At 34.6% G+C, this 21,881-nt stretch overlaps 1 protein-coding gene and 1 long non-coding RNA gene across 4 annotated transcripts; both read right to left on the bottom strand.

Annotated features, from left to right (window-relative positions):
• Positions 1–305: 305 nt before the first annotated feature.
• LOC121413199 lies at positions 306–10,116 on the bottom strand. 2 transcript variants are annotated; one of them, XM_041605952.1, is made up of 2 exons: positions 10,000–10,116; positions 306–8,183 (listed from the first exon to the last, which is right to left on the bottom strand). In XM_041605952.1, the coding sequence occupies exon 2, from the start codon at positions 8,099–8,101 to the stop codon at positions 692–694; it is 7,410 nt and encodes a 2,469-aa protein (XP_041461886.1). In that variant the 5' UTR covers positions 8,102–8,183; positions 10,000–10,116; the 3' UTR covers positions 306–691. The 2 variants fall into 2 exon arrangements, with proteins under 2 accessions (XP_041461886.1, XP_041461887.1); XM_041605953.1 differs by lacking the exon at positions 10,000–10,116 and having other exon boundaries at positions 306–7,308; positions 8,054–9,167.
• Positions 10,117–15,796: 5,680 nt separating this feature from the next.
• On the bottom strand, positions 15,797–21,580 carry LOC121413200. Of its 2 annotated transcripts, XR_005969694.1 has the most exons (4): positions 21,454–21,580; positions 19,037–19,118; positions 18,782–18,880; positions 15,797–16,817 (listed from the first exon to the last, which is right to left on the bottom strand). It is a non-coding gene; the product is annotated as an uncharacterized LOC121413200 (long non-coding RNA). The 2 variants fall into 2 exon arrangements; XR_005969693.1 differs by lacking the exon at positions 18,782–18,880 and having other exon boundaries at positions 21,454–21,574.
• Positions 21,581–21,881: the final 301 nt, after the last annotated feature.

The raw sequence follows: 21,881 nt of genomic DNA, 5'->3' as shown, positions 1-21,881 counted from the left end.
AATTTCTTTATAACTGTATGCTCCATTTCTTGAAATGAGCACTCAGCTTATTCTTTTTTTGAGCTATCTTATATTCTACATTTTGTTTTGTTTTGTGACTCTTCCCCTAACAAAGGAATATCTAAGGGTGCAACAAACTCATTAAAAAATTCCATATCATTCTGAGAAACTTTTGAAGAATACAAATTCTCATAAAAAGTATAAATTTCATGTAAAACTTTTTTAGGATTGACCACAATTGAACTACTATTAGTTTTCAATTGACAAATATTCTTTTTTCATAGCTACGCTTTTCCAAATTACAGAAGTACTTAGAGGTCCTCTCCCCATACTCTGCCCATTTCCCCTGCCTTTAAGACTCCATACAGTTTCTGCAATTCATCTTTATATATAAAGATTCATTCATTATAATCTATGATCGTTCAATATGTGAAAATTTTAGATTACATCACCTATGATTTGTGTATATTTTTATCACAAATAAAACAAATTGCAAAAATTTGAAAAATACAGTTGTATCGATGGATGGTCTGATGACAATGTTATTTAAAATGTCTTTAAAATCATCATCTTTTGTGCATCACAGATTACAAATTATTGTTACCAATTAAACAAGGAATATAATTACCCCTTCGTAGATGCCCATCAGTCAATTATCTTTCATCTTGGAATATTTATCTTATTTAATATACTAAAACATTACTTTAATTCCTTCATGATAACTATAATACATTGGTATGATTTCCGTTTTCAATGAATCCAATCCTATACTATAAACATGATCTATCAATGTTCCATTTTCTGTTGTAGCATTCACAACATGTTGTGTGTAACCATGTAAACACATTAACTGGTGTATTTTTGAAGTTCCTTTTAATAAATCTTCATTAAAATCGCCTGTAATAATGCATTTTGTGGTTTGTTTACTTAGTTTGTCTAATAAAGTACGTAAACTTTCACAAAACGATGTTATATTGTAAGATGGAGGTCGATATACCACTGAAATAACAATTGAAATTGGATCAGTAATAACAGTTGCAATAAATTCTAAATTATCTATACATATATCTAATCTACTTGAAGTTTGCTTTTTAGTGTAAATTCCAACACCACCATGTGATTGGTCTTTAAATTTGTTTAATATACCAGATTCATTGTATGAATGATGGCGTGGCTGATGATAAAATTTAAAATCTTGTATATTAACATCACAGATGTCGTCATCATTAATCCACGTTTCAGTCAAACAAATGATGTCTGCATTCATAAATTGACACTGTGACTGAAGATCTATGAAATGTTGTTTTAATCCTTGTATATTGTGTAAAATCAATGTAAAGTTATAGTTATCATCATTTTCATTCTCAACGTTTTCAATGAATACTTTCATGTTTTTCATTCTTTCTTTGATTTCAGGATTACAATGTATATTTTGTGGTTTGAAATTCTCCAATGTAAGTCCAGATAATGAAGAAACACGACTAAGGCCTACATATGCTTGTCCAGAGTCAAATATTCTTTTCAATGATACAACAGCTTTGTCTAACGTCAAACCCTGTACTTTATGTATTGTACATGCGTAAGCAAGTTTAAGTGGAAACTGTTTCCTTGCATATTTTTTACCCAAAAATTCTTCACATCGTTCAATAGAATGAATACCAACATTTTCTCTGTCAAAGTGTACTTTGATGCAAATTGTTTTAGAATTTGATTTGATTATTTCAGTAACATTTCCAAAACACCCATTTGTAAGACCTTTGCTAACATCAATATTTTTAAGTAACATGACCCTTGCATTAACAGCAATCCACAAATAATTAGGTAGCTGGCTTTTACAACGTGTGACGGGATTTTCACGAATTTTACTTCCATTCTTTGCATCTTTCTCAGTGTCTTCTGCTTTTAAACAAATTACATTAGCACATTTTTTATGCAATAATTTCTTATTCCATTCATCTACTTCTTTGTTACATGAATAAATGTGCAAAGCATCCTCACATTCTTCACCTGTTTCACAAGATTTTAGCATTGATAAGTCTCTATCATTAAGAACATCATCACGTTCTTTTATACGTAATCTATTCAATAAAAGTGCAAATTCTGTATCATCCTTTTGTCTCATTATCTGTTGTAGTTCTATTGTTTTGAAATTATCATTCCATAATACCCCTTGAAGACTATCTTTATATAAAGGATTTCCAAACACAGGTGGTAACTGATACATATCTCCAACAGCAATTACAGATACACCACCAAAAGGAGTTTCATCTCGAGATTGTTTGATTTGTCGTAGACGACTATGAATATAATACAGTAACTTCTGGTCTACCATTGATACCTCATCAATAATAAGAATTTGCAACTGTGCCAGTTTATTTCTGAGAGCACTTATTTTCTCTTCACTTAGCGGCTGATAAGGCATTTGAGCTCTAATTGGAATTGACAAGATACTGTGAATAGTATGACCATTGATATTATAAGCTGCTACACCTGTAGGGGCTATTTTTAACACTGAAATATCGTCAGGATAATGTAACATTCTGGCCAGTATACGAGTAGATTCATAATAAAGACATTTGACTAGATGACTCTTTCCTGTTCCAGCACCACCAGTAATAAATACATGAAAAGGTTCTATCATTTTTCCATTAACTTTATTTAAACACCATTCTCGTATTTTATAAAAGACAAGCATTTGTGTTTCATTCAAATTTCTTATCATACAATGTCTTTCTGTTTTAGATATTTTTGATGACCGTAATTCTAAACTGTAATTTTCTGATTTAGAATCATTTTTCAAATCAGGAATATCAAGATTTTCATCACAATCTTCCAGATCTATGTTTTGTTTTGGATGCTCAAGGCGTTCTACTTCACTTTCAGGACATAAAAGACTCCAGGCATCTTCCTGTACACCAAATTCTTCTAAATGTGCTTGAGCTTGATCTATTGATTCAGCATTTATTTCAAATTTCTTTCGATTTGTGCAGACAATCAAACTAACTTTTTGTACTGAGCCGTGTATCTTCACAACACCTGTTTCATAGAAATTCTGATATGACTCAAAACCTGGAGGCTTTAGATGTTCATCATCATAGTGTGGAAAAAAGAGCTGTAAGATGCTAAGGAAATACTTTTCAGGTGAAACAACAACAGAAAATCGAGGGTATCTTACAACTGCATCTTTTCCACGTGTACGTTTTTGAACATATCCCAAATTTTCATCCAATTTAAAGATATTTTCTTTGCATGTATTTGTAATTTGTGATTTTGTTAAAATTCGATATTCCGAACAAAACGTTGCAAGACACATGGCACTAAATCTTTTGGTTTTAGGTCTGGCTTTATATCTGTCAAGTTTGCTTGGCATCCAGATATTATCTTCATCATCATCACATTCTGGTCTGTTATTAATGACACTTAATGGTAAACTCATTCTAACTGGATCAGGTCCAACAGGTATGAATTCTACTTTTCTAGAGCTCTCTTTTAATCGAAGACTACAAACACGATAGACACTTTCTTGAGCGGACACTTCGCGATTATGCATGTAAGCTTGACCTAGTTTTTTCATACTTTGTTTTGCATCTGTATTTCCTTCTTCCATTTCCGATAAGGTATGACTCAAAAGCATTCCCATTTCACGTTCGGCCTTAGACATATAAGACACAATGTAAGCTACACAGGCATATGCATTAGTAACATATTGCAAATCCATATTTGCATTCCAAGCTCTAAGTAATTGTGGATTATATTGATTTACCCATACATCTTGTGGTTCTCTTTGGATGATCACACTTTCCTGTGAAGCAATCTCGTTGTGTGCACTTTCAAACTGGTTTTGTGTTATACCCAATTTTTCAAAAAGATCTCTGACACTGTTATATTCAGTCCCACCAGATAATGCATCTTTTACACTATTCAATAATTGTTTTGCATCTTCTATCCTCCTTGTTTTTTCAGATTTTTTCCCCTCGGTCTCATTTTTATTTTTTTGTTTTGTTTTTTTATCTTTCACTTCTGTATCCTCAACAGGTTTTATGATAAAGGTTTTCTCTGAAGGTGGCCTTGGAAAATTAAACCTACATGTAGTTCCTTTCTTTTTGCATGATTTAGAATGTTTTTTACTATGCTGTTGTACAGAGCTAACTATTTCATACAGTTCTGGATCTTCTTCCTTATCAGGTTTCCGGCAAGAAATGTATTTATCTATAAATTGTATAACATCATCGTCTTTATCAATTCCTAATTGCGGTGCTTGTTCTACCCACATCAATAAATGTACGTGACTACTTCCGCGACTCTGAAACTCGATTCTTGTAATATAGTCTATGCAACGACCTACTGGTGCAGCTGTAGACATAATGACTTTATTCATAAACATATGGAATCTATGATCAAACATTCGTGCAACGGTTACTGGATTTGATCTTATAAGTTTACACTTATCTGCCCAATCTAATTCACTCAATTTTCTTGAGTCTCCAATCTGACATAAGAAAGTATTTAATAATTCTGGCCATCTCATATCTGCACATGAAAATGAAGCAAACCATGTAGGTTTTCCAAGTTGCCTTACCATTGCCAATACATCTTTTTGTGTCTTTTGCCAGTAAGGAGGTGTTCCACGAATTTGTTTTAAAAATTTATATCCTTTGTCTGCTTTTAAAATATTCTGAATTTTTTCTGCATCTTTCAAATCCTTGGCAGTTATCGGTGAAAGGTTATCTTTGGTATTCTTACTTTGTCTCAATGCAATAGAAACTTGCGACAAAACTTGTTGAATTTCATAAATATACTGTGCATAAAAGATAAAGTCTGTATTTTGTGCGAACCTGTTATCAACATGCATTAGTCGATTGTGTAAATATCGTCCCAATGTTAGCTTTTCATTTCTTTTATCATGAAAAGTAGGCTGACCTTGAGGAAACAATACAGGAAAACATTTGGCCTCATTGGTTTCATCTTGCAATACTGATACAGGGCTTTTTCCTTCACATGGAGCACAACATATTATATCGTCAAAATACTGATCTAAAATTTCCTGTCCAATGTCAGCTGGTTGCAAACATGAATTTAAGTGAATCCCATTTAATCTTTCTTCAACATCATCATCATCTTCATCATTTGGTTTATTATTGACTGAAACACTGTTTTCTTTCTTTTTTCCATGTGAACTTTCAACATCTTTTGGGAAGTATTCATCTAAACAATCCAAAATTCTTCTCCTAAATTTCTTTAAATTAGATATATCACACACTGATGATACTTCTTCACTTTCATTTTCTTCTTCATTCTTTTCCATTGAATTTTCCCATTCATCATTAACTAAAACATCACGATAATACTTATTATTCATTTTCAAATAACTTAATGCATTCAATAATTTCGATTTATCTACAAACTTATACTCATAATAACTTTTAAAAGACAACTTCCTTTTCAACTTTACACGTATCAGCTGATCTTCTGTCTCATGTCTAGGCAATATCTGTACAGTTTGAATGGTATTTGAAGGAACACAAACAACTGGGCCATGAACTCCATTTTGACCACCTTTCGGTAATGACATCATTTTCATGAAAGGAATATTAAGTGCAATCAAGTGTTGCTCTAGAGTGTTTAAATTAGCCAGTTCTTCTGGAATGTCATGTAAATGCAAATTATTAGTATGTGCTTCTGCCGGGACCTTTCCACATTGTAACTTTCTATGACAAGTGTAACATATCCACAGGGATGATCTCACTGATTGGCCTATCTGGCATTCTAGTTGACATGTTGAGTTGCAAACATGCAAATACTTTTCACTGATACATGTCTGTAATTTATATTTACTTTTATTGCATTTCATAACTTGGTTTTCAAAAAGAAGTTTAAGGCACACACAGCAAACATATTCTGGGCCATGACTTATAATCTTCTGAAATTCTTGCAAAACATTGTCAAACTGAGACATTTCCAATTCTTTCTTTACATTTCTCTTAATGTTGTGTTTTTTTACTTGTTCTCTATAGCTATTGTTTTTTTGGTACTTACTTTTTAAACTCAGCAATTTTCTTTGTTTAAAACTATAATCTTTCTGATATTTATTTCTCATTGTATTTTTGTGTGGCTGCTGGAACTGTTCATCAGACTGATATTTATTTCTTATTTTATTTTTGTATGACTGCTGGAACTGTTCATCAGACTGATATTTATTTCTTATTTTATTTTTGTGTGACTGCTGGAACTGTTCATCAGACTGATATTTATTTCTTATTTTATTTTTGTGTGACTGCTGGAAGTGTTCATCAGACTGATATTTATTTCTTATCTTATTTTTGTGTGACTGCTTAAACTGTTCATCAGAGTGATATTTACTTTTCATAGTATTTTTCATCCTACTCTTCTGTGACTGCTTAAACTGTTCATCAGAGTGATATTTACTTTTCATAGTATTTTTCATCCTACTCTTCTGTGATTGCTTAAACTGTTCATCAGAGTGATATTTACTTCTCATGGTATTTCTCATCTTACTCTTCTGTGATTGCTTAAGTTCTTCATTTGTCTGATAGCATTTTCTTGTTGTTTCTTTCCTATTTTCACGAAATACTTTATTTAATCTATACTTTTCATTCAACAAATTGTAAAGTGTTATTCGATAAATTGAATCAGTATGATATTTTTTGTTGCAATCATAAGTCATTTTCGGCCTTTTTCCAGCATCCTCATATTTTTTCGTTATCTTCAAATCCTCATAATTAAGAAGCTTTTCTATATCCATATCTTTTTTTTTCTTAAAACTCCGCTCTTCTCTTTTTTGTTTCTTTTTTATATCCTTCTTTACACTATAACTTCTCTTACTTCTACGTCTTTTCATTGATAAATCAGATATTTTAACATTGTTTACTCTAGCATATTTTCTTTCTTTGTCATTTGCACTGCTACTTATATTTGTGGTTTCATTACATGAAAAACTAGAATCACATGATTGCACTGACATAACAACATCATAATGGATGCCATGAGTATTTCTTAAATAAACACCATACGTAGTTGTTTCTTTTCCTATTTGAACATTTTTACCAGAAAATAGACTCCACTTTAACCGGTCTTCATCATATACATAAATGTCAGTTTCAATCAAATTAGCTAAAACCATAATTTCCATTTCAGTTGCCCATGTACCATTTTCCTCCATATCATTACTTGACACATAGTGTGAAATACTAGAGTAACCCATTCTCAAGAATCCAACAAACCTATCTTCATTTTCCATGAGATGTGTAAGGATAGCTTGTCTAATGATAAGATGATATTCCTCACTTCCTGTCAATGCAAATGATATAGCACGATAAAAACAGTTTCCATCATCTTCAATATCTTTTACATCTTTTGGTTGCTCTAGAGGTACCCATTTTTCATAAGCATAATTTTCTAAACTAGCAACAAAATGTGGAATATTTATTATCTCACAACATTTTTTTTTCTGTTTACCAACAAGAGGCTTGAACCACAATATACTTTGACTTTCTTCAATTATCATTAAATCATCATTCGTATCATAATCAATTTCACCAATGGTTGATAAATCAGTTTCATTAAGTTTTGCAAATTTTGAATTATGAATTTGTGTGTGAAAATTGTCATTGCATTTCAAGCCACTTTCAGGATTAGTCAATTTGCGTTTTGTACCTAAAATACTGTTAGAGTTCTCTATTTTAGTCATAATTTTCAACTTTTTATAGTCATTGCTGTCAACACTATCTTTCAAGTTTGGCTCATTTTCATTTACATGCATTATTTCTTCATCGTGTAAATTATTATTAACTGTTTCATTAGAGTCCTCAGTGAAATATACATTATAGTTATGAAATACTTCTTGTGCAAATATCCTTCCATCTAATCTTTCAGTTTCATCTAAGCAATCAGATTCCATGTTAAATTCAGATGATCCATAATTTCTTTGACTATTTGTATTTGAAGGACCTTCAATCAATGAATCTTTTAATTGAAAACAACCATTCATTGTTTCATTTTTATTTGACAATGCTTTTGCACATATACTAGTTACCTCATATTCAGTTCGTGAAGAACATTTCAATGTTTTTGCCAGCCTCATGCAATGATTATAAACACCTTGCCAACTTGGAGTTTGAAGCACTACACTATAGCCATCATCAATGAGTAAGCCTCTTGTGTTTCTTGAATGTGAATCAAATATAAAGAAACAATCATAACTAGATATGACAATAAAAGTATTTCCAGAAAATGTCACAAAACATGCATCAGAGTCACTACTCAATTCTTGTTCAAGTGCCTGTTTCAACGGCATTGAAATAGATTCTTCCATTGTTGTTTCATCTCCTAACAATCCAGGTATTGATTCACGTCGTTTTATCTCAAACAATTCATCATATGCCTCTAAGTGTTCAAGTAGATCAGAAATTAATAAATATTCTTGTTCACGTGCTACATAATACCTTATGTAACGATAGAGTTCATCACCATTGGCCAGAATTTTATCTAAATCTTTATTGTCCCAATCATTAGCATTTTTCATTTTGCTATACAACAAAGCAGACAATGAATTGGCAACACATTGCTTTCCTGCTGAATCACCAAATCTCATGTCACCTTGATGAAATGTTCCTTGTGCAACTGGTTTTATTTGCATATTTACTGTTGTGTTTATATCTTTCATTGTTGCTATGTTCTTTGATAAATCACTACTGACAGAAGTAACGGATTCAACTACATTAAAATGAACATTTCTTGTGTATTGTATATAAATGCCTTTATGAGATGTAACAACATTTATTCTTCCCGGTTTCCTTGCAGAGTACAACTGCCAACATGGTACTTGATCATTGTAAGAATAGATATCGGTATCAATCAAATTTGCCAATGCACTCATTTCAGTGTCTGTAGCCCAAGTTCCATTTTCCATTATTCTATTTTTCAAAACATATTCTCTGACAGTTCTGAACTCACTTCTCAATGTACTCTTAAACTTATCATTGGTCTGTAATAAATGGTTCACAGTAAGATTCCTTAAAAACACATGATGACATTCAGTTCCAGAAATAGCATATGAAATTGCACGAAAGAAACAGTTGCCATCCTCATCTATTGTTTTAATGTGTGAAGGAATTCCAATGTACTCATTGGTATTGCACTTTGCATGGAAGCTTCTGTCTGTATAGGGAATATTCAATTTTCTACAAATGGCTTGTTTGTCAGTTATCTCAAGAGGTAAAAATTCAAAATATTTGTCTGGCCTATCACACATTCCAAGATCTGATACAAACTCTACTTCGTCTCTCGATTCATTGTACAAAGGATGCATATCATCTTCTTTTCTTTCCTGAGCAATTGCTGCTTTCATATGAGATTCAAAGGAATTTTGTGCAAAAGAATCATCAGTAGACTCATCTCCTGCATTCAAAATTGCATTGTCTGTATTTTTATTCAATCCTGCATCTGGGACAATTTCAACGCGACATGTTTCATCATGTACAAGCTGTGTATCAATAGGCTGACATGACCTTTCACTTTCAAATGAACTGCTCAGTAAATCATCATCTTCAACACTTGTGTCTGATTCAGATTCTATGTAATTTCTCCCACGATTGCGTTTGATTGCGTCAATGTCACTATCGCTCTCATTCTCTTCAAGATCAATCTGTAATTTGACATGGCTTACTCCATCTGGGATGTTCACGGTTTCTGAACTAGTCATGTGTTCTTTTGAAATTCCATCTGCTGGACATGCACTCTCATTTGAAAATATGTTTGAATGATTATTGTCGTTTCTGTCTGTCAATTCTCCTTTATCTTTGCCTACTGTGATTGATCTACCAGAACTGTTCGACTGATTACACACTGGTTCTTTGTCACAATTTGCATCATTCTTAATCGTATCCATGTTAAATTGTTTTGTGATCTCTTTCTTCGGCAACTTTGAAACATCAGGGCAATCATCATCATGTACCCTTTGATTCACTTTTGTAAACTGACCTTTCATGTTCCTTTTTCGACCTCTTCCTCTTTTACCTCCTGCATAGACCCTGTATCGTCTCAAATCCTGCATCTTTTCCAGAATGTTGCATGTTCTTTGATTACAGCGTTGATCAGAATCTGGTTTTGACAATGGAGACAAATTAGCAGTTACGTCAGCGTATGATTGATTATGCATTCTTTTCATTTCTTCACAGGCTTCATTGTAAACCTTCATAGAATGTAGAGATTGCACACTGCAAGCATAAATGCTCAATAGATTTTCTGCATAGGATTGCAAACTGACATCTTTTTCTTTCATCTTCTGCTTCACCTTACACTCTTTTTCATGTACTGTGTTTTTTCTCTTATGACTCTCATAAAACATCTTGAATGCTTTGCCAATGTAGGTTACACCTGGTTCCAACAATACACCATTAACTGATCTTCTCTTTTTTTTTCCTGTTCGTTTTCTTCATCTGAGTGTGTTCTTCCTTCTGTTTTTCTTGCCATCAATTTTGTTCTTTTGCATTTCACTTTTACCCAATTATCGTCAAGTTCTTCATTGAGCAAGTTTTGATCTTTGACATGAGACAGATTGTCTGTTACACCATTTTCACATCTGTTGCATTGCTCTGCAAACACTGTGCTCTTTTTTACTTTAACATACCTCTTTTTTGCTCTCCTTACTTGTCTTGTCTGTTTAAAGACTTCCATGTTCTCATCATCATTGTCATCATTATCATCTCCTGACATGAGAGGTTCATATCTGTTGTAATGAGATGGAATACCTACTTTGTCAAATATTCGATCACCAATGTTGCTATGACCACAGCATGAGCAAATCCAAATCAATCTCTGGTCAGTAAGTTTATCATTATTCAAGTTTCCCTCACATGTCACATGGAAATGGTTTGTACAAGACTCGCATGTTACATAGTTGTCACTTTTATTGATCTTATCCATGCAATGATAACATTCATCAACATCTGTGTTTATCATCGATGTGTAACTGGAAAGCATGCCTAGAATCTCATGAACAATAGAGCTGAATTGAGTGGAAGCCATTTTCAATCTCTTTATCTCAATAGGCATAAAATGCACAATATTAAAAGTTTAGTCTAACTATAGTTATATTCAAACAAATGCCTCGATTTGTTTTGGATGTACAAGAAGATAATACAGAGATTTCAAATACGAATCTTTGTATTTATTCTGCAATATATCTCTTCAAAGTGCAATACTTTATTAAAAACTGTTAGTTCCCCAACAATTTTTCAATTCTGTTTTCTAATGAACGAGACTCTTAAGTGGACTCTGTCACTCTTGATGCAAAATTATTTATCCCCTTTTCACACTTGTCTCCCTTTCTAGATTATTCTTCTTTTTTATTGTTTGTTGATTATGATTCTCTTTGATGGTACTCTCTTGGTTTTGGTGGTTCTCTTTGATAGTGCTCTTGCTTTTAGAATTCAGTTATGGTATTTCTCAATATCAATTCAGTTCAAGGTTTTGTATGCAAATCCAAGGTCTCACTTTTTCACACTTAATTGTCTCCTTTTTTAGATTCTTCTTTTTTTATTTGTTTCTTGATTCTGATTCTCTTTGATGGTACTCTCTTCGTTTTGGTGGTTCTCTTTGATAGTGCTCTTGCTTTTAGAATTCAGTTATGGTATTTCTCAATTTCAATTCAGTTCAAGGTTTCGTATGCAAATCCAAGGTCTCACTTTTTTACACTCGATTGTCTCCTTTTTTAGATTATTCTTTTTTATTGTTTCTTGATTCTGATTCTCTTTGATGGTACTCTCTTGGTTTTGGTGGTTCTCTTTGATAGTGATCTTGCTTTTAGAATTCAGTTATGGTATTTCTCAATTTGAATTCAGTTCAGTTTCGAATGGAAACTGAAGGTTAGTACGTTCAGGGTCTGAACAGTCTTCCAGACACACCAGCTAACGCTATGAGTGGTTAGTGGATACGTCTGACTGTCAGATACATAAAACTTTAAACAATGACAAGACAAACGATTAGTGTTAGTTTGCTCGGGTCTGAACAGTCTCCGGACACACCAGCTAACATTCAGTGGTTAGTGGATACGTCTGACTGTTGCAGATACAAAACTCACAATCACTGCAACAAGACTACATACATTCAATACAAGTCCTTGCTTCTCCTAGTTGAGCCCTCAGAAAATCTGAAAAACAACCAAACCAAAATCATAAGTTATTATAAAACAAATTACCATAAAACCCCTGTAAGGGGAAGAGGGAGGGGGGACTACTGCTACTGAAACATTGACACTACGCTAAAAAAATCAGTAAATTACACAATGCATAACGTCCATAAGATATGTGAGTATACTCCTTGTATTTGTACTGCAATATCTCTCTTCAAATTGCAATACAGGTACTTTATCAAAAACTTTCAGTTCCCTTTTGAAAATCTCTATTTTGTCAATGAAGCAGACTTATAAGTGGACTCTGTCAGTCTGAATATAAAATTGTTTATCCCCTTTTCTCACTTAAAGGTTTATTATAATGTTATTTTCCTTGTAATGAAAGTCACTTAATACAGACACTGAATATCTTATCCAAATTTTTAAAACTATTTTCTCTATCAACAAACTTGAGTTTATTACTTTAGATATTAGCTATATTAACATGTTTCATACTGTCAATGAAACTACTTAACCCTAAATAGACTGGGCTATTTCGACGCCTAAAAAGACTAGGGGGGGGGCTGATTCAGCCCCCCCTTATGATCTTGGCTGTTGATCACGCGATCGCGACCAAAATTGGCAGACGCGTTACCCATGGCATTATCTACAAAACTATAACATCAAATTCTGCAAAAATCTCATGTTTCATTAATTATGCTAATTTATGCGTAAAATCATAAGTTTGCTGTTACTAATAAAATAATGCCCCTGAAATGCTAATTTTTGTTTCACTTACTCTAGATAGGCATCTGATCACATTTATTTTTAAACAAGTGGAATGCCTCTGGCCGTCTCACCTGCATCACGCGGTTCAATATAGCAGCAGTGCTGACTTTGCGTACAACTCTAACTCACACAAGATGTTCAGTGATACATGGTTACTCTTATGTCCTCTTTTTATGAACTAGACCAATAAACTTACAGAGATATGATGGTTATTCAACAAAAAACCCCTAACATGGCCAAAGTTCATTGACCTTACATGACCTTTGACCTTGATCATGTGACCTGAAACTGGAACAGGATGTTCAGTGATACTTGATTACTCTTATGTACAAGTTTCATGAATCAGATCCATAAACTTTCAAAGTTATGATGGTAATTCAACAGATACACCCAATTTGGCTAAAGTGCATTGACCTTTGACCTTGGACATGTGACCTGAAACACGCACAGGATGTTCAGTGATACTTGGTTACTCTAATGTCCAAGTTTAACGAACTAGACCAATAAACTTTCAAAGTTATGATGGTAATTCAACAGATACCATCGATTCGGCCAAAGTTCATTGACCCTAAATGACCTTTGACCTTGATCATGTGACCTGAAACTTGCACAAAATGTTCAGTGATGCTTGATTACTATTATGTCCAAGTTTCATGAATCAGATCCATAAACTTTCAAAGTTATGATGGGAATTCAACAGATATCCCCAATTCGTCCAAAGTTCATTGACCCTAAATGACCTTTGACCTTGGTCATGTGACGTGAAACTCATGCAGGATGTTTATTGATACTTGATTAACCTTATGTCCAAGTTTCATGAACTAGGTCCATATATTTTCTAAGTTATGATGACATTTCAAAAACTTAACCTCAGGTTAAGATTTCGATGTTGATTCCTCCAACATGGTCTAAGTTCATTGACCCTAAATGACCTTTGACCTTGGTCATGTGACATGAAACTCTAATAGGATGTTCAGTAATACTTGATTAACCTTATGGCCAAGTTTTATTAACTAGGTCCATATACTTTCTAAGTTATGATGTCATTTCAAAAACTTAACCTCAGGTTAAGATTTGATGTTGACGCCGCCGCCGCCGCCGTCGCCGTCGCCGTCGGAAAAGCGGCGCCTATAGTCTCACTTTGCTTCGCAGGTGAGACAAAAAATTCAACATCACATTTATTTTCTTATGTATTCTATTGTGGTTAAAAACACTATTTGCATTGGATTTGTACACAAATTCACGTTTTTGAGTAATTTTGGGTGTGCATGTACTTACGAAATGTTAAATAATTTCCGAATTGCGTACCGGGGTCACAATTTTGGTCTCAAAAGTTGCGCGAGACTTGAAAGTAAAAAGTCAATGAGTGACGCGGTCAAAAAATTTTGTGCGGCGGATTTATCGCGAAAAATGTCAAGGGGGGGCTGAATCAGCCCCCCCCCCAGTCTTTTTAGGGTTAAGCCTACTTGTTTTTCCTAACCCTTGTTCTTCCTAACCCTTATACTTCAATTTATCTACTTTTGTTTAAAGGGAAAATCTGTGATTAAATATTTTCTTTCCAACCACTCAAGCCAACTTGTATTTTTTGTACCTTGATCTCTTTAATACTTCAAATTTCTTTGTTTATCTCAAAAACTCTGTAAAGGATAAAATACCCTCTCTGCAACTTCTCAACCCACTTGTATTTCTGAACCTTATTCTCTTCAATTTTCCTCATTTTTTTTTAAATGTGTGTAACTTATCAAAGTCACTTCCTTTTCTCTAAACTCTGTAACTTCTCAACTTTACTCTGTTACTTCAACTTTTCTCACGCTTTTGAAATCAATCAACCTTACTTTATTAAATAAAAGAATTTGTTATGAAATATCCTCTATCAAAGTTCTCAAACCCACTTGTATTTCTCAATCTTTTCTCTGGCTTTAATTTTCCTCACAAATACAAAATTTACTAAGTTCCGTTTTTTTTATTGAATTATTCTAAAAACATTCTAATCAAATATTTTCTTTCCAACCACTTAACCTCACTTGTATTTACAATATTTCCTCTTACTTTAATTTTCCTCAATCTTTTTGTTATTTATCACAGATTTTTTAACAAAAATTTTCCTCACCTAACTTCATAATGTATAATTTAACCCTATAGAGCCTGCACTATTTTGAAATTGTACAGCCAAGGGGGGGGGGGGGACCTCAGATCTCGGCTGTTTTGCGACCAATTGCAACCAAATTCAGTGTGGGGGTGTCTCATTATGTATTTTACAAGAATGGGTTGTCAAATTTGTCATATTTATTATTTTTTATTTATCTAATTAATTATGCAAATTTTTTCAAGGAATTTTCATTTTTTTTGTAGTTTTCCCCCCATTTTGGAGAAAATGCAATGGAATCAAGCATGTTAGTAGCCAGTCATGTAATCTAAAAGACAGCTCACTCAACTGTATTGTAATTGTATAATTATTAGATTATAATAGTAATTCATAATGCGCATTTGATAATTTTCCTCGAAATTCTGAATTTCACATATTACTATATCTGGGCATAAATTTTTCTTTTATAATAGTGTACTGAAGAAAGGTGATATTTACTTTAAATTTTAACATTATATCATCAAAAAGTGAAGATACTTATGCAAATTAGAGATAAATGAATATTCATTAGCAGCCAGAAAGTTCAATGGTTCAAAGTAATTTATTAGATGGATAATATTCTTGTTTCCTTCCATGTTTCAAATTTCTTATGTATTTCTTTGTTTTTAATTTATTATGTATTTCTTTGTTTTCAAATCTCTATTTTTTATTTTTTTTAAAATCTAGAATAGTTGGTGATAGCCCAAAAGAAAGTTATGTGAGGAAAAACAGAAAAAAAAAACAGTCATCTGACAACACTTCTTGTAAAACCCATACATTGTACACACAAAAGTCGATGGAAATTGCCATTTTCGGTGACATTGGTCATGAATATGTGCTATATCTTCACAAGTGTACCCCTGATTTTCGCAAACAGGATCTTAAAATGTGCGTGAGATGTGAAAGAAAAAAGTCATGAAATTTCAGCATATTATTTTTTTGCATTTAGAAATTATCACGAAAAATGTTGAGGGGGGGGGGCCTTTAGGCCCCCAAGGGCTATATAGAGTTAAGAGCCAACCCCCCCCCCCTTTTTTGAAGCTCTGAAACTTCGAAACCTTACTCTTTTACATCAATCTTCCTCACTGTTTGTAATTAAAAGGTTACACCTATTTAAAAAAACCTCTCTGTAATCAAATATGCTCTTTTAAACTACTCTAGGTTACTCATCCTCTTCACTTCAATTTTACTTACTCTTTTGTAATTTTTCAAACTCTATTCTTTTTATTTTAAGTTAAAAGACTCTATAATCAAATATCTTCTATCCAACTACTCTACTTCTTTCTTTCTCACTTTTTTCTTTTTGGTCTTTGAATTTATGTCACTTAAAGCATGTAATTTATATATCACTAGAGATAAAGTTGCTTCCTTATTTTACCGGTATTCAATGCAGTCTTGACAGTACACTATTTCATTCAGTATTTCATTTCACTTCAGTATTGACAGCCTTGCCAGTACTTCTTTCATTATTTACAGCCCTATCAGTATTTCTTTCATGCCAGAACCAGGCAAGGTTAGTGATTTCCACATAAACTTCTACACAGAATGATTCCTGAGTGTCCTTAACACTAGACTGCCATGTACTAGAAAACACAAAGAATAGAAAATTACAAACACAAGAAAGTCACAAAACAGTACTACAAGGACAGAAGAATTGTTAGTTTCACTTGTGTTTTATCACAAATTGCACAAATTGTGCTAGATGCACCCAACAAAACCATAGAGAAAGAAAACATACACTGTTCTTTCAAAAGTCTTGAGCATTGACAGAACCTGCAAAAATACAAAACAAGAAAGATTTATTTAACAAGAATACAATCATTAATGAATCAACTTTCACTACAGCTGCACAATATTGTGATAACATCACAATATTTAACATCAAAACTTAAATAAATTAACAATATTGCGATACAACATGTCTAATGACAATGTAAAGAAATACCAAATATCATTAGGTTTGTGATAACATTTCCTCAAATTGTCATCAATCATCATCCCTTATTCAACTCATCAGCTTCCAAACTAAATAAGGCCATAAAACTGTCAGTCCTACCCAATTGCTTTTGACTTTTCAGTGCACTTGTCAATGTATTATACAGAGTTGAAAAAATTTACTATGTAACTTTCATATATTCATGAGCCACAATATAATGTAGGCAGTGATTACATGCAGCCACACGCATGTGTCTTTACCAGCCAGCCACACGCGTGTGGTCATATCCAATTGAAAGCGGGCCCGATACAGCCACAAGCCACCCTTAGAAGAACTGGACGTTACATCAGTACGTACTGTATATAGCTACACTATGAGATTCCAGCCTATGCAGAATTGCAATCAAATTGGACTCATTCAGGCTCAATCGTTTCTCTAAATTGCTTTGATTTCATTCTCAGTCGTCTTCTCTCCTTCCCTTTTTATTCTTGTTTGAAAAGTACGCCAAGTTTAGCACCAAATTACGCCAGAACTTCTTCAACTTTAGCTTTACTTTTTGTGTCTCACTTTCTTCAGTTCGCGGCAATGACTCGTGTAAGCACTATATACACACGAATCCTGGAAGTAGATTGTGTGTGCTGCAGTACGAGTTGTCATGAAGCAAGCCAGACATGAAAAATAAAACTGAAGTTAAAGAAGTTCTGGTGTAATTTGCTGCCGAACAGGCAAGTGTTTCCAACAAGAACAAGGCAAGAGCGATTTTGTGTCTCACCCACATGTGAAAATAACCAGAAATATCGTGATTTGCGAGGGCACACAACAGAATTGTATCGAAACTTCATGGTGAAATGACTGTGATGATAACACTTGTCATAAGAGCCTTGCACATAAACTTTAATGTTGACCTGAAAATGAACTTTGACCTTACCATGTGACCCTCAACTACACCATAACATGCAGGTCTCCTAAGTCCATCTACCATCCAAGTTTGGTTGAAAAGTGACTACCAGTTGCGAAGTTAGGTATCACAAGGGTGTCTTACAAGTATGTAAACTTTAACATTAACCTCAAAATGACCTTTGACCTTACCATGTGACCTCTGACTCCAGCCTGACATGCAAGTCCCCCAAGTCCATCCACCATCCAAGTTTCATTGAAAAGTGACATACGGTTGCGAAGTTAGGTGTCATAATGGAGTCTTGCAAGTAAACTTTAACGTTGACATAAAAATGACCTTTGACCTTATCGTGTGACCTCTGACTGCCGCATAACTTGCAGATCCCCCAAGTCCATCTACTATCCATGTTTGATTGAAAAGAGACTTACAGTTGCGAAGTTAGGTGTCACAAGGGTGTCTTACAAGTATGTAAACTTTAACGTTAACCTGAAAATGACCTTTGACCTTACCATGTGACCTCTGACTGCACCCTGACATGCAAGTCCCCTAAGTCCATCTACCATCCAAGTTTGGTTGAAAAGTGACTACCAGTTGCGAAGGTGTCACAAGGATGTCTTACAAGTATGTAAACTTTAACTTTGACCTGAAAATGACCTTTGACCTTACCATGTGACCTCTGACTGCAGCCTGACATGCAAGTCCCCCAAGTCCATCCACCATCCAAGTTTTGTTGAAAAGCGACATACGGTTGCGAAGTTAGGTGTCATAAGAGTGTCTTGCATGTAAACTTTAACGTTGACCTGAAAATGACCTTTCACCTTACCATGTGACCTCTCAGTGCAGCATAACATGCAGGTCCCCCAAGTCCATCTACTATCAAAGTTTGGTTGAAAAGGGACTTACGGTTATGGAGTTATGTGTCATTAAGTTTTATGACAGACGACGGTTGGACACCTGACAGATGACGGACGACATTTGGATCCCTAAGTCTCGCCTTCATCTCTGGTGGGTGAGACAATAAAAGGAAAGGAGAGAAGACGACCACAGACAAATCATGTGCATCAAATTATACTACTTTAATGAACTGCTAAAAAAACATTTAGAAACATTTTTAATCACCAAGTAGGCCTAGATCAACTTATATTAAAATATACTTACACACAAATGAGGCTGCAATTGACAAAAACTGAAACTTGGCTTTGAAGAAGTCTTCGATTTAAACTCAACTGATGTAAACTGTCTTAAGAAAAGTAAAACATAAAATATGAATTAAATATTTGCATAATAATTAAGCACCTCAGTAAAATCAATAAAAGAAATTTTTGAAAGCACCGGAACTCCTCCTCACACTCCCTTCATACATTGTATATCAAGAGATTCAGCTAATCTTTCCTCTACAACATGCTGATATGAGCGGAATCACAATAAAAATTCAACTCATTCAGGCTCATTTCATTGTTCTCTAAATCGTTTCACTTTAATCCTCAGTCATCTTCTCTCCTTCCCTATCTATTTTGGTTAACATTGCATGCCTGTTCAGCAGCAAATTACGCCACAGCTTGTTGCACTTCAGCTTTAGTTTTTGTGTCTCGCTTTCTTCGTGACAACTCATACTTCAACATGCATAAATTACATTACAGTAGTACACATAACCGGGACTTGTGTGTACATTACATGTTTCTGCATACACAATTAGTATGAGTCATCACAGAACACACACACACAGACACAAAAACCTGAGCAAAGGTAGCTACCTAGACAGTACTCTAGTGAGCTACCTCAGCTCAGGCTCTGATACCTAAGGCTAAAACTAGTTCTGGCTCAGTAGCCTACTAAGTAGGTCTAGCAAGCCAGCTAAGTCTAGCTGCTATTTAGGCCTATCTCTCAAACTTGACCCTCAGCTCAAGGGCAATCCTGTATTTTAGGGGTCTAAATTATTTTAGGTTGCTAACTTCAGTTCAGGCAACACCTCCACGACCGCTGTTAACAGTACTTCAGTAGAGCGTACATTCGTGCCAGGTATCGCAGGCCGTTTATTATTTCTTCATTCTACATGTATAACCCCCCTCCCCCGCCATGACAAGTAACACTGATAACCATTGGTTTGATATACCATTTGGCCTATACTCTTCATCCTTCACCCATAAGTGCTCAGATATACCCTCTATTATGCCCCAAATAATAAAACCCTCTAGACCAACGCGTGCTGCATGCCATTATATCTTCATTGAATACCCCCCCCCCCCAGCATGTACGTACTCACTACTGAACTACCGTTAACAACAGTCCTGGAGCTGTTGCCTGAAGCACAGCAACAAATTGTGTACAACGGATAGCGGAGCGTGAACGTACCGGTCATGTGCATTTTTGCTTATGACATGACATCATCCAGCCACTGCCGAGAACCAATTTATGAATGAAAATATAGTAAGCATGTGCAGTGCAAGCCTTTTATTACCCCACACAGAATTCCACCAAAACAAGTGTGCAATTCTCTAATCACCTCGTACCAAAATCAACCTAGAATTTCTCTTTCGCGTATTTTATATGAATTATGAAAGGTTTTCTCGGAGGATCTATTTTCTCACCGATACCGCACAGGTAAGAGAATTTCGATTACTTTTTGCTTTTCCGTCAAAATCTTACAAATTAGTGTCTATATGTCATCGTATTCATTGAAATTTGTAAAGTCTATCGCAACGTGCACAAAGTCAATTGGCTTCCGGGTTTCGGAGTGTTGCGTGAATATGCATCAAATTGCAGAGTTTCGATAATTTTGTATTGATACCGGAGCGATCTGATCACGAACCAAGACCATTTACTGCGTGCACATCGTGACCGGATATCGTTATCACTATCGATACTTCCGCATGCAGTGTGAAGCAATTATTTTTCGGACCACGTGATCATGACGTGTCTGCGCGATTGACCAATCAGCGGTCTTCGAATCGCTGTGCAGAGACAATCTATCCGTTGTACACAGTCTATGGACAATTGTTCGTTGTGTGAAGTTAGCAATCTAAAATAAGTTAGACCCCTAAAATACAGGATTGCCAGCTCAAGGGTAACCAACATAAGTTCTCTACACCGTTCTCCAAACGAGTTCTCTTTTGACTTTGGCACCACATAGTTTGTATGTCTCTACAATGCTATCAAATTACATGCGCTATGACACTGCTAAAGTGCCATGAGTGCTATGCAACACCCCCGTGATTCAACAGAATACGTTATTCATAATGAATATTCATTTCTAGCTCCGGTAATCGGAATTCATCGCTTACCGGAGTTCCCTGGGTTAATCATGCAGATGCCCTTGCCATACCGTACTGCCTGATCTAGGCTAGGGCCTAGGCCTACGTAGTACCGGGTACGTGCCTGCATGCCGTGGCCGTCATGCCTCATGCCCGTGTAGAAATACGACCAATATTTCACAGCATTTCGAGCAAAACAACTTCAACGACTTTCAAAAGCGATATACGAACACACTTATCCAAATCTATATTTGAAACTATTACAAATAAATGTAAAAACTTTTTGAAATAAACATTAAAAATTTACGACTCAACACCACTCACCTCAGATCTCTAAGCTAACTGAAGAATCCTCTCAATTCCCAGGATATCGTACTTTTCAACACACCAACTACAAAGGAAAAAAATATGCATCCAAAATTTGAGCTGACCGTATTCCTTTCAGGTATTATTTAACATACTTTTTTCAAAGGTATCACGCCGCATTTTTGTGAGAAAAGGACGCATGTCAAGTTAACACATTTTACGCGTATTCTTTATTACTCTTTCTCAAATCATCATTTCACATTCCAGTTTTCTTTGTCTTTATCTCGGCCACTCTATCTCTACATTCTTCCTCTATTTCCCCCCAAATTTCAGTATGCTATACATATCTGACTCTACTTTTTTCCTCATATATGCGTTACACAAACACACACACATGCACACAAACACCAAAACACATAAAGCATGTCATTATTATGCACTGACAT

Source organism: Lytechinus variegatus, chromosome 4, assembly GCF_018143015.1.
Source record: "Lytechinus variegatus isolate NC3 chromosome 4, Lvar_3.0, whole genome shotgun sequence".
NCBI classification, from domain to species: domain Eukaryota; kingdom Metazoa; phylum Echinodermata; class Echinoidea; order Temnopleuroida; family Toxopneustidae; genus Lytechinus; species Lytechinus variegatus.
The sequence above is the reverse complement of the archived record's forward strand: the minus strand, read 5'-3'. Positions and strand labels throughout refer to the sequence as shown.